Genomic DNA, 13,481 nt, shown 5'->3' on the forward strand with positions numbered 1-13,481 from the left:
TGTTTGAAGGAGAGGGGAACGGGCAGCATACTGCTTATTGCTGAGGGGCAAAGTGAAGACCAAGGAGGGACTGCTAGGCTTGACAGCATGGAGGCTGCTGGGGGCCTAGGCAAGTGCAATATTCATGTGGTGTCATTGGGCCAGAGGTGTCATTGGAGGATATTCAAAAAACACTAGGGGAGGAGCTGAGCTTTGTCAGGTATGTGGGAAGATAGATGGAGGAGAAGAAAAGGGGGAGTGGTGGTGGGCTGTCAGCTGGAGGAGTGAGATAAGGACCAGGTGGGTGCCAGGTGGTGAGAGGACAGCAGCATCAGTAGATCGGAGTTCCTGGTGGTGTGAAAGTGCTGTTGGAGCTGAGGGTGAGCTAGGAGCACAGGGCTGATGGCTGGCCTGTGGAAGGTTGGAATTGAGATGGATTGCAGTGATTTGTCATGGAAGGCCTCTAGATATGACCATGGGGTGAAAATAGTAGAAACCAAGGTCATCAGAAGGGAAGGAGGAATTTAAGGAATCAAGAGCCTGGGATGTTAGAAGAATCATCCTCCTGGAGTCACCAAGAATGATGGTGAGAACAGTGGCCAGAAATGTAAATCCACAAGTGAGGGGAGGGGTCTCCTGTGTGTGTAGATGCACAACAAAAAGAAGGTGCTATATAGTCTGAAGACAGAAACTCCAAACTGGGAGTTTAGGAGAAAATTATGTCATGTGTATGGATTTACTCAGCAGTGATTGTAAAGGACATCTGGAAGGATAAGAATGTTATGGATAAAAACATTCAAAGTTCCAGTGATAGAAACATCATGGGTTTGAGGGTAAACTCACAACACTGAAGGAGGCTACAGTGTACCTAAGAAGTTGGTGTGATGTGAAAGGAGGCATCACTTACCAAAATGGATTCTTCCTCACATGGGGCGTAGTAACTATTAAACAGTTAGTGAGGAGAAATTAATTTCGATCCTCACCGAATACAGCACATACCAAAATAAATCCAGATATTAAAGAGAGAAACATTCTAAATAAGTACACAAGGAAAAAATAGAATTGAATATTTACCAGACCTCTAGCAGAGAGAGTATTTTTCAAGGTTAACAAGGCAATAGAAGAAATCACAAAGGAGAATAACAGATTTTACTCCATAAAACTCCTACAGTATAAAAAGGTAAAGAGGTGAAATTTGCAGTTAGTAGCTGCATTATATGTGTCTGTGGAGATTGCTAAGAAAATCCCTTCTCTTTTCTGGGCTCCCACCTGACCACATATTCTCTGTTCTAGGATGTGGGCACTCCCCTGCTGTCCTGGTGTTTGCATGTCTGCCCCTCCAGGACTCTCAGTTCCTAGAGAAAGTTGTTGTTTTCTTCATTTTTGTAGGCACTGTGTTTATGTTGTTAGACCCACTGCCCAAAACACTTCCCAGTAAATAGCCACAATAAGTCAGCAAATCAGTCCAAAAAGACATTAGGTAAGAGACAAATGCTTTCACTAATAATCTAATTCAAAATTTAAAATATAAAAATGTACTTAATAAATAAGTTGGAAGGGGAAAAAGTCATCATCCTCAATGCTAATTAAGGGAGTTTTGAAGCAAACAGTCTGCATGTAGAAATATAAAACCACAGGGATCTTGGAAAAGCAGTCTACAGTTTTATGAGAATCCAGACCTGTGAGGATGCTCAGATATTCTGCCCAGGATTTGTACTCTGGGGTATGCGTCTCAGAGAAATAATCCAGAGTGTGGAGAGTGACACATACACACGGGCCCAAAAAACTGGAATCCAGTTAACCTTCAGTGTTAAATTAGGTCAATTAATAGTAGTGAATGCTCTCAACCACATAGAATGCAGGGCAAAAAAGGAAAGAAGCTGTGAAGATCACATAGGCATTTAGAATACAAAATGTGAACCACAGCATGTGAGACAATGTGAAAAAAAACCTGTTAAACTGCCACTAGATTTTTTTTAAACTAGAAAAAAATACAATAGATATTTGGAATATTTTTGCTTAAACCTCTTGTACAAAGAAAGCGCTTGATAGCTGTTACCTTGCTGCTGTTTGTTTCTTCAACTCACCAATCATTCTTCTGTATACCTAGCACTGCACCAGGCGCTGAGGTTAGAGAAATAACTAAGACTGCGCCCTTCACCCCTGATGGCAGGATAGGCAAGGTTGGCACCATCGTCACAGCGGACCCTCATCGATGCCTTGGTGTGTGCCTGGCATGGTGTTGCAGCAGTTTATCACATTTAATCCTTACAGTGACCCTATGAAGATAGGTTTTGGGGTTTTTTGTTTCATTGGTTTTTTTGTTTGTTTTTTGAGACAGGGTCTTACTCTATTGCCCAGCCTGGAGTGCAGTGGCGCAATCATGGCTCACTGCAGCCTTGACCTCCCTGGGCTCAAGTGATCCTCCCGCCTCAACCTCCTGTGTAGCTGGGGATACAGGCATGTGCTACCATGCCCAACCAATTTTTTTGTAGAGATGCGGTTTTGCCGTGTTGCCTAGGCTGGTATTGTTCTTCTGGGCTCAAGTGATCTGCCTACCTCAGCCTCCCAAAATACTGAGATTACAAGCGTGAGCCACTGCTCCTGGTCTGGATTTTGTTTTTTGATCTGCACTTGGCAAATGATAAAATGGAGTCACAAAGAAGTGAATGTGATTAATTCTGTTTGGAGGCTCCGTAGCGAATCAGGGTCTGGGAGATGAGACCCAGTCCATGAACCAGACAAGGGCCTCAAGATGACTTGTGTTCAGTTGTCAGCAGCCCTGGAGTTCTGACTGTGCCAGGCATTCTGCCATGTGCTTTACCCACCGTGTCTCATGCTCAGAAGGCTTTTGGAGGAAGGCCCTGTTATGATTGGCGAATCTAGTCAGCAGGGCTGAGGAGCATGCTCCAGGCCACAGACCCACGAAGTAGCAGGCTCTCATGCATGGGTGTGGTGCCATACGGTGCCCAAGCTCTGAGCCACACCCTCAGTTGCATCGTCTGTAAAAGGAGTGAGGCACTGGGGTCGGTTAGATGCTTTAAATTTATGACCAATTGAAAAATTTTGGGGGGAGTTTTTTCAGGTTGGTTAAAAAATACCAGAGTTGTTATGAGGTCCCAGGTCCCAGGGGCACTGGCCAAGCTAATAGACAAGGGCATTGCCGGGTAAAAGATCTCACCAGAACCCTCTGTCTTTCAGATGTGATGGATGTAGCATGGTCTCCCCATGACGCCTGGCTAGCCTCGTGCAGCGTGGATAACACTGTCGTCATCTGGAATGCTGTAAAGTTCCCAGGTCTGGGGCCTCCTCTGACTGGTTAACAGCGAGCAGTACTTCTTGTCGGTTTCTGGAGCAAGGGTTGGGCTGTCTCCGTAGTCTTGGTGGCAACAGATGTATGACAGTGGCCTAGGATTTATGTGTTTTGTCAGTTTTTCTTTATCAGTAACATTTGCTTAAGCTTTAAAAAGAGATTAATGTTTAAGAAAAATAGTAACTGAGTGCTAGCATGGCATGCCACAGATCATGAGGGTAGTGGATGGGCAGCTGTTGTTGGGGACCCTGGTGCTCCCAAACCTGCTGTGTGCACCCCCACTACTGGGCTCTGGGCTCAGCTCAGTCACCATCTCCTCTGTGAAACCCTTGAGCAGATATTGGCTAACACAAACCCAGTTTTGCAAAAGATTGATTTTTCTAAAGTCACAACAGATGGCATAACCTGGCACAGTTATAACTAGTAAAATTCTTCTCATATTTCAGCTCTGTGTTTGAAGTATGCTTTCCTCATGGATCCAGGTCATTTTAACTCTTTGAAAGCCACCAGCATGTATGGGAACACAGTCTGGCTATGGAGAGGGCAACTTTAGAGACTGGAGTAGCATTTGGATTACAGATCTATATGGGGTACCATTGTACACACCTTTGTCTTTAGCCATAACTTACAAAAGACTGAGCCACTGTGTGGCCCTTTGAGCTGGTAGGCCTCCTTCTTATCAGGGAGCTACCAGGGAGGCTAACGTCAGAAGTGCTGGTGTCACAGCCCAGGAAGGGCAGCCATAGGCAGGGCCGCTAGATACAGATAAGACCTGGATCAGAACTGGCCCCTTGGTACCTGCCTCCTTGATGCAGTCATTTCTTTAATTGGCTTTTGCCTTGGTGGAGATCAAATAAGGAGGCCCTTCTGCTTCTGCCTGGTGTAGGGGCTGGCCAGGGCAGACTGCTGAGTCCCCTCTCTTGCATATCCATCCTATGGCCCATGGATTGAGGTCACATTTTCCCCATATGACACCTCTCCACATTCCTTTTTTCTTCACAGAAATTCTAGCTACTCTGAGAGGTCATTCTGGCTTGGTCAAAGGGTTGACATGGGACCCTGTTGGTAAATACATAGCCTCTCAAGCTGATGACCGCAGCCTAAAGGTGTGGAGGACGCTGGACTGGCAGTTGGAAACCAGCATCACTAAGCCTTTTGACGAGGTAAGTGGGGACAGCTCAGGGAGCTGAGCCCCAGCAACTGCCCCAGCCCCTTCCTGACTTCTGTGTGCAGAGAGGGAGCTGGCCGTGGGCCAGGCCACCTGGGGAATGCACCGAGTCTGGGAGCCTGAGCGGATTCACCAAGGCTCTCTGGGGTGGGACTCTGGCCATAAGAGTCAGATAATACAAAATCCTTCGTTTCTGAGATGCTGTTTAATTTCCAACTTTGAAATGAAAGGGATTTATAGTTTTGTTGTCTTTTGTTTGTTTTGTTTGGTGACGGAGTTTCGTTCTTGTTGCCCAGGCTAGAGTGCAGTGGCATGATCTTGGCTCACTGCAACCTCCGCCTCCCAAGTTCAAGCAATTCTTCTGCCTCAGCCTCCTGAGTAGCTGGTATTAGAGGCACCCACCACCACACCCAGCTAATTTTTGTATTTTTAATAGAGACGAGATTTCACCATGTTGGCCAGGCTGGTCTCGAACTCCTGACCTCAGGTGATCTACCCATCTCAGCTTCCCAAAGTGCTGGAATTACAGGCATGAGCCACTGCACCCGGCCCAGATTTATAGGTTTAAAGTTGAAGTGAACCTTAGAGATGTCTCCACATCATTCTGTCACCCAGCTCACTCCCACAGACATGGATAAAACTGCTGCTTATAGTGTGGAATTTACTCTGAGCCTCCCGCAGAGCAGCTTGTTGGGGGCCAGGGCAGGATGGAGGAGACTCTTGTGCCATCCCCTGTGCTTGTTGATATGCACCCTGCAGTTCAGGGGCCTTTTTTCCTGGCTGGAGTTAGCAGTACAGTTTGCACATTTGGAAATCAGACTGCAGTAGCTTCTCTAGTATTTTACTCTTCCTTTATTTGAGTTCTGATTTCAAATGGAATAAAAGCTCAAGATCACCATTGTTCATTACACATTTATTAAGTGTCTGTTGTATAGAAGGCAGTAACTGGGCACAGGAAGATAAAAGTGGATTGAGATGGAGTCTCTCCTCTTGAAGCTTAAAGCCGCTTAGGAAAGACAGGCATTCCCATTAGTTGCATGATGATGGAGTGGTCCAGAGTGCAGAAACAACCCAGGAGAGGTAAGTGCATCAGGGAAGACTTCACAGAGTGAGGGACACATGTGTGAAGGTTTGCAGGAAGAGCAGGCATTTGCCCACTGGTCAGGATGACTGCAAAAGTAAGGTGATAGTCATATGTTCACTTCTCCCCGCATAACACCAGCTCCTGGGCTAGGTATATGATTCCTGGTTTTTACCTTACTTAGTCTTGCCCTGAAGAGCTTTTGCTCCTTCTGGAGTTCCTCAGGGCTCTGACTGCCAGGCATTGGGGTCCCATGAGGTGGACTCCTAGGGACGGCTTTAAGAGTGTCGTGAGTACCAGCAGGAGCTGGTAGTACTCTTCAGCCTCCACTGGGTGGGCCCATCCTTCCGGGTAGTGAGTGGATCTGTGGCCTAGGCTGGGAGCTGAAGTGGGTGATTTCACTACACTCAGGCCCTAGTTTGTCCTGTCCTGCTCTGGGGCTGTGAGATCATGATCTTAACCCTTAAGTGTTTAGAACTGCCCTGGGCCCACCTTGAGCTTCAGGGAGCTGGCTCTGGACCCATGTCATCTCATTTTGCAGGAGGAATAATGTAAAGGGATGTTCTGCCTCAGTCCCCAGTCCAGGTTGGGGGAACAGTGCCTTTCTACTATTCCTTTTACAGTTTATAAGGACGTTACAAACCTCTTCTCCCTTGCAGGTGTCCTCACCACCCTTTGGGTGAGGCAACAGGCTCAAGAGAGTAGGTGGTGCCTCACATTCATTAGCTACATTACAGACACGGGCTTCTGCCAGCCTCCTGGGTTAAAAAGGGCTTTTTCCCCACCAGAGTATATCTTGAGGATGCTGTGCAGATGCCATGCTGTGGGTTAACAGGTGCTACACAGAAGAATTGGGTCAGTGGCCAGAGAGATTTGGCCCACACAGAGGCTATGGTTCAAACAGGTAGCCTTCCTGCAGATCTCCTCAGGGCCTACACTTCTGTACTGTATTTCTTTGTTCAGCTCCTCTGGGGGAGTGTAGGATGCTGCAGTTTCCAAATTCATTTCACAGAGCCCTTTTTGGTTGGGCCATCTGGAGACACAGAAACTGTCAGTGTAGCCAGAAGCTTGGGGTGCATGCTCCACCATCACACATTTATAAATGGCAGTTTAACTTTATCCTTGAGGCCAGAGTTTTGGTCACAACAGTGACCATGAGCTCCTTTCAAGTGCAGATGCTTCTTTCAGTGTGGAGGAACGACCCATGTGTTGCGGCTCAGCTGGTCACCTGATGGGCATTACCTAGTGTCTGCCCATGCCATGAACAACTCAGGCCCCACTGCCCAGATCATCGAACGGGAGGGATGGAAGACCAACATGGACTTTGTTGGGCACCGGAAAGCTGTGACTGTCGTGGTGAGTGCCCAGGGAACTGAAGGAAGATGGGCTCCAAGATTCAGCAAATACTAATTCTTGGTTTATTTTGAATAGTTATACTTAAATATTTAAAAACTAATTTTACAAAATAGAGTATGTACTTGGTTGATTTACTGGCAAACTTTACATGGTGAACATCACCAAAATCAGTCTTGGGTTAGGAACATTGTAGCTCCACATCAGCCTTTTACACACTCAGGTATGCTCAGGGGTGCCCAAGCACAGTGCTCCCCTCACCTGGCTCCAGTGATTACAGGTAGGATTCTGGTGCACCCACCAAGCACTGCACTTGTCCCCACACCTGGCAGCATCAACCACAGGTGCAAGGCCATGCCATAGATCACTGAGTTGGAAGCTGCTGTCAGTCCTTAGGCGTGAGAGTTGTCTGGCCACTTGTCTTATGCTTCTCCATGACTTTAATTAGTGTCCTGAGAGAGCCCAAGGCAAGCCATTAAGTAGTTGCAAATAATCTGTGAGAACCAGGATTTTCTCAACACTAGGCAGCCAATAAAATAAACAGATTGGTGGGCTAAGGTTGATATAAACTTAAGGATCATCCAAGACCCTGATGAAAATGGACTCATTTTTGCCTGTGTTTGAATAGATAATAAGTGTCTGCCGGATGCGGTGGCTCACGCCTGTAATCTCAGCACTTTGGGGAGGCTGAGATGGGCAGATCACGAGGTCAGGAATTCGAGACCAGCCTGACTAACATGGTGAAACCCCATCTCCACTAAAAATACAAAAATTAGCCGGGCGTGGTGTTGTGCGCCTGTAATCCCAGCTACTCAGGAGGCCGAGGCAAGAGAATCACTTGAACCCGGGAGGCGGAAGTTGCAGTGAGCCGAGATTGTGCCACCGCACTCCAGCCTGGGCAGTAGAGCAAGACTCCATCTCAAAAAAAAAAGATAATAAGTATCTATATATTGTACCTTAAAACACAAATTTTGTATAAATAAAATATTACATATTAAATTGTTTTGGAGTCCATGTAGGGTTTTGTTTGAACCAGAGCTTTGTTGCTAAAGTCTTTGGAAATCACTGCTTCATGGTTAGTGCTCTACATGATTCTCCCATGCAGCCCTCACAACCACTTCATTAGTGGCTCTGGGAGATCACACCGCCTGCCTATGGCTCACAGAGCTCCCAAGGCCCTGCAGCCTCATTGGTGTTGGAAACAGTAAGCCTAGGGACATGCCTCTGAGTTCCATATTCTCCAGTCTCTGTGCACCCCGACCATTCCTGCCTACCCTCTGGAATTAAAACATCTCTAGGCTACCTGACATCAGACTTTCAAGAACCCTCCTTCCTCTGCCCTCAGTTGTCCTAGGTTGGGGATTCCCAGAGCGCCCACCCGCTTTAATCCAGGAAGGTGGCTGGGAGCTGAGTGAGTGCTTTCATCCTTTCCAGAAAGAAAGACAGGTTACTCTGGGGGTAGCTCCCTGGACTAAGCAGCCAACCAGGCACCTTTGTGTGATGTTGCTGTGGCCACTGGCCCAGGGAGATCACAAATGACTCTCTGACTGAGCAGATCTCTGCTAGACGGTTTTGACTGAGCAACAAATGCAGTGAGGCAAGAAGAAATTCAGGAATTCAGAGGTTCACACCCCTCCTGCCCATCCCCTTGGCCTCCCTTAGGAGATAGGGAGTGAGAAGGTCTTTGTTTCTGAAGCCCCCTTGCAGGCTCAGCTTTTCTGCAGGTCCTAGGGCTGGCCCTGCCAGGCCAGAGGGAATTGAGAAGGCTAGTTTCACTAGCTCCCCATCCCCTCCACTTGGCATGCTTCAGAAATGGAGAGTTTGGTAGCGCTAGTTTCAAATCTGCATTTCCCAGCTTACTCATTTGGTGCCTCCGCATGTACTTTCTGACCTCCCTAAGCCTCCTTTCCATCATCAGCCAGATGCCTCATAGGTGGTCAGGAAGATGAAATGCATGCTCAGTGCCTGGACTCAGAGAATGTCTGTGGGAGACTCCTTTCAGCGGGCTGGGACTTGGGCACAGGGGACATGCCTCATGCTTGATTAATTATTTTTAACATTTGTTATTTGGCTTTAGAAATTCAACCCAAAAATCTTCAAAAAGAAGCAGAAGAATGGGAGTTCTGCCAAGCCCAGCTGCCCGTACTGCTGCTGCGCTGTTGGCAGCAAGGACCGCTCGCTTTCTGTCTGGGTGAGCCTGCTACCCTGAGCTTTTGTTGCAGGACGGGAGGTGTAGGTTGGCAAAGTAGCGAGTGGAGGAAAGAGACCTGCTTTGGGTGATGCTCAGAGTGCACTTCTACTCTGCACCCGGGGTCAGCCCCTCCTTGGAAGCTCACAGGCTCTCCTGCTCTCCCAGAAGGAAGTGCTGAAGACTGGGTCTGTGCCCAGCCAGGAGAGGCCACCTTGACCCCCAGCTAGACCAACTCTTGTGTCCAGGCTCGGGCAGCACCCTCAGTGGTCAATGCCATGAGCAGCATCTTGGGCTTGCTTCCCAAAATCTTTATATGGCCCGGCACGGTGGCTCACACCTGTAATCCCAGTACTTTGGGAGGCCGAGGCAGGCAGATCGCGAGGTCAGGAGATCGAGACCATCCTGGCTAACATGGTGAAAATACAAAAAATTAGCCAGGCTTGGTGGCGGGCACCTGTAGTCCCAGCTACTGAGGAGGCTGAGGCAGGAGAATGGCCTGAACCCGGGAGGCGGAGCTTGCAGTGAGCGGAGACCACACCACTGCACTCCAGCCTGGGCGACAGAGCGAGACTCCGTCTCAAAAAAAAAAAAAAAAAAAGAAAAATCTTTATTTAAAGTGTATTCACCTGAAAGGTACAGCTTGGTGAGTTGTTATACATGTTTACACACCAGTGTCATCACTCCCTAGAGCACTCCTTTTTGTCCCTTTGTCCCTCCCCAGTCAAGACCTTCCTCACCACCAAAGCAACCACACTAATGGCCTCTGTTATATTGATGAGTTTTGCCTGCCCTTGAACTTCATATAAATGCAATTGTGTGGTGCTTGCTTCTTTGTGTCTTCATTTCTTTTGCTTGGCACAGTGTTTTTGAGATTTGTGTATGTTGCTGCACTTAACAATATTTTATTCCTTATAATTTCGGTGTAGCATTCCACTGTATGAATACACCACAATTTGTTTATACAGTCTCCTGTTGATGGACATTAAGGTTGTTCCAGTTCTGAGATACTATGACTAAAGCTGATGTGAACATTCTTGTATAAGTCTTTATGTGGACATATGTTTTCATTTATTTGTGAGTACATACCTACGAGTAGAATGCTAAAATTAAAGAAAAAAAAAAAAGATAGTACCAGGTGTCAGCAAGGACATGATAAGCTGGAACTGATACAGGTGTTGCTGACAGGTGTTTATGCTGACACGAGCACTTGGGAAAACTGTTTGGCAGTTTCTACCACAGCTAGGCATATGACCTGGAGCACTTCCACTCCTAGGCATATAACCAAGACAGATAAGTGCTTATGTCAACAGAAAAAGACACACAGAAAGCTGACGCCTCCATTTGTTAGACTATTTCACCCCTGGGTGATGCTGTGATGGGTAAGATTATGAGCCTGGTGCTCCTCACTCACTGCATCCCCTGAGAGGAGGTGATGTCTTCAGCTTCTTTTTTTTTTGAGACGGAGTCTCCCTCTATTGCCCAGCAGGCCGGAGTGCAGTGGCACGATCTTGGCTTCTTGGCTCACTGCAGCCTCCGCCTCCCAGGTTCAAGCGATTCTCCTGCCTCAGCCTCCTGAATAGCTGGGATTACAGACCACCACACCCGGTTAATTTTTTTGTAATTTTAGTAAAGATGGGGTTTCACCATGTTGTCCAGGCTGGTCACAAACTCCTGACCTCAGGTGATCCACCTGCCTCGGCCTCCCAAAGTGCTGGGCTTACAGGTGTGAGCCACCACACCCAGCCCGATGTGTCTTCAGTTTCATTGTTCCTCTCACCTTCCTAACTCAGTGCCCTCCACAGAGTAGGTTCTCAGCAGATATGTTCAATGGTAGTTGGCGAGTGAGAACCCAAGAGTAAGAACTGTGGCCATTTCTAAGTGAGAGCTCTTGAAGGGTTAAGTTTCTCACTGCCAGTGACTGGTGTGCTGTGACCTGACTGTGTGGTGAGAGACACCTCTACATGCAGTGCAGGGAGCAGTCTTGCTGCTGAGCATCAAGGTGCCAATATATTTAAAGTTTGATAAAGCAAAGTGCATTAAATTTCTTTTTTTCGTTTTGTAAAAAAGTGTCCCTATAAGCAGAGCAAGTTTGAAGTGTTCTGGGTTTGGAGGTTATCCTCTGGCTGCATTTATTAGTTTGTTATAGAGAAATCTATTACTGTGTGCGTTGTGATTTTTTTTCTTTTTTTAGGCCCAGTATTCACTTAACACCCATTCTGGAACCTGAACCACAGTACCACAGAGAGCCGTTCAGGGGACCTTCCCTGTTTCCTCCCAGCCAGAGGCCCTGTTTGTGGTGCTGCAGCCAAAACATCACTGACTGTGATGCCCATATTTCTTAGAATGCTCAGGTCAGGCAGTCACACAGCCTGCAGATTTCTGAGGGGTCTGTAGGCACATTTATGGGAGGAGGGACAAGGCAGCTTTTTCTAGAAGTGGAATTAAGGTGGAGGCAAGATTCTTAATGTGGGTTCCAGATAGTTCAGACTTCAGCCCCCTCTCCAGCACTAGGGTAGACACAGCTTCTCCTTCCCCACACAGCAGTCTCAGGCTGCATTGGGACGCTCAGCCCCACAGCCTCCCAGAAGCTACAGCAGCACCTGTGGGAGCCCACCATCCTGTGAGGAAGTGTGTTTCTTCCCAGCCCATCATCCTGCAGCTCAGGGCTAGCCAGCAGGGTAGCCAGGCACTTGTGCACAAGAGGAAGAGCCTACCATAGCTGTGGGAATGTGGAGTCAGCAAGTATGCCAGCAATTGAGTGACTCAATAGAGAATATGCACACAGTGCATGCTACGCAGTCATCCAAAAGAGACTTTTATAGGATATTTAATGACATACTTATTGTGTGTTAAATGAAAAAGCAGACACAACCATGAAGAATAAAATAAATTTGAATAAAATAAATTCTTTCTTTGAAGAATAAAATATTTGCACAAAATAGAAGAAAATAATTCATCAAAGTATTAATAGTCGGTAACTGGGCCTAGATTAAGGACCCAGGTGTGTATTTCTGTACTACCTGCACATAGTGTAGAATGAGCCTTGGATAAATGTGTACCAGAGTCCCTTGGGCCCAGGGAAAATGTGTTGTGTTCTCTCTCAGGGTGCTTTATCCCCTGTCTAGGATTTGCTATCCTGTCTCCTGCTCCATAGACTCTCTCAGAGGTCCACTCTGGGGCTGTCCCTCTGCTCCGACCATAGTCCTTCAGAAACCCACTCCCACTCTGCCTTCTCCATTGCTAGTTGTCTGTGTATAAAGCTATTTCCTCTGTCAGACCACAGCAAGCCCTGGAGGCAGGGTCCACTCTAGGTAGCATGCACATTTTTGGCAGGCTTTGGTACCCACAGTTTGGGATCTCTGCAGCTATAGTTTGAATAGAGTTGAAGATGCCTTAAATATCAGCAGCTGCTCTGACCAAAGCTTCTAGGTTGGTTATGTTAACTGAGCTGAATACAGAAGGGAATTTTAGTAATTTCATTAACCTTGGCTGTGTCTTTCCTTCCAGCTCACATGTCTAAAACGGCCGTTGGTGGTCATCCATGAACTGTTTGACAAATCCATCATGGATATTTCCTGGTAAGGTGGATTCTAGTTACAAGAATAGGTTAAGAAAGGAGACGCCACACGTTGGAACGTGAGGCCTCCTGGATGTGACTAGGGTCACGTGGCCAGCGACCCCTCCCCAGGTGTCATAGTGGCCCAGACCAAGAGTGCTGTTTGCACATGTTTTGGAAACTGGCAGCAATGTACCTGCTGCTGTGAGAATGTCCTGCCTGTGCAGGATTTGCTACTGGAAAATGCCTTTTCAGGATTTGTCTAAGACGAAGAGAATGACGTGATCCTAGTGGGTTCTACTTTACTCCGTCATTGCATGAACCAAAGTCAGAAGCACACTTTCTGCTTCTCAGTGACCTGATTTATATGTATTCTTTGTCAAGTTTTTTTTTTTTATTTTAATAGTTTCAAAAGTAAGATAAGTAAAATTGAAAATTCTTACAGAACATATGGTAAGGGATACTTTGTACACCTGCTTAGAACTAAAGAACACCAGGGCCCTTTGGGACACAATTATCGCCCCCCGCACCCCCACCCTCAGGCCACAGAAGGGAACCAGGAGTTTCCAACATCTCCCTAGAACACTGCTGACCATCCTCACAGGCCAGCTACTATGGCATATGTGTCTGCCTGGGGCTCTTGCTACCAGGCTGCTGATGGCCATGTCTTTCAGGACTCTGAATGGGCTGGGCATCTTGGTGTGCTCTATGGATGGCTCTGTGGCATTCCTCGATTTCTCCCAGGATGAGCTTGGCGATCCCCTGAGCGAGGAGGAGAAGGTAGGCTGACGGCCCTTGTGCTGCTGGGTGCTCTGTGACCATAAGCACAATAGCTCTGAG

General features: G+C 47.2%; 1 protein-coding gene across 5 annotated transcripts in view; it reads left to right on the top strand.

Moving 5' to 3' along the window:
• HIRA (histone cell cycle regulator) overlaps positions 1-13,481 on the top strand; it is a 101,553-nt gene that overhangs the window by 30,897 nt on the left and 57,175 nt on the right. For 4 of the 5 annotated variants that reach the window (XM_073007026.1, XM_007975048.3, XM_073007023.1 and 1 more), the window contains 6 exons: positions 3,181-3,276; positions 4,295-4,455; positions 6,730-6,897; positions 8,972-9,085; positions 12,593-12,663; positions 13,316-13,421. In XM_073007026.1, the coding sequence (XP_072863127.1) occupies positions 3,181-3,276; positions 4,295-4,455; positions 6,730-6,897; positions 8,972-9,085; positions 12,593-12,663; positions 13,316-13,421 (716 nt within the window). Of the gene's footprint in view, positions 1-2,132; positions 2,203-3,180; positions 3,277-4,294; positions 4,456-6,729; positions 6,898-8,971; positions 9,086-12,592; positions 12,664-13,315; positions 13,422-13,481 lie in introns of those variants that run through there. The other variant, XM_073007024.1, reaches the window with a different exon arrangement.

Source organism: Chlorocebus sabaeus, chromosome 19, assembly GCF_047675955.1.
Source record: "Chlorocebus sabaeus isolate Y175 chromosome 19, mChlSab1.0.hap1, whole genome shotgun sequence".
Lineage (NCBI taxonomy): Eukaryota > Metazoa > Chordata > Mammalia > Primates > Cercopithecidae > Chlorocebus > Chlorocebus sabaeus.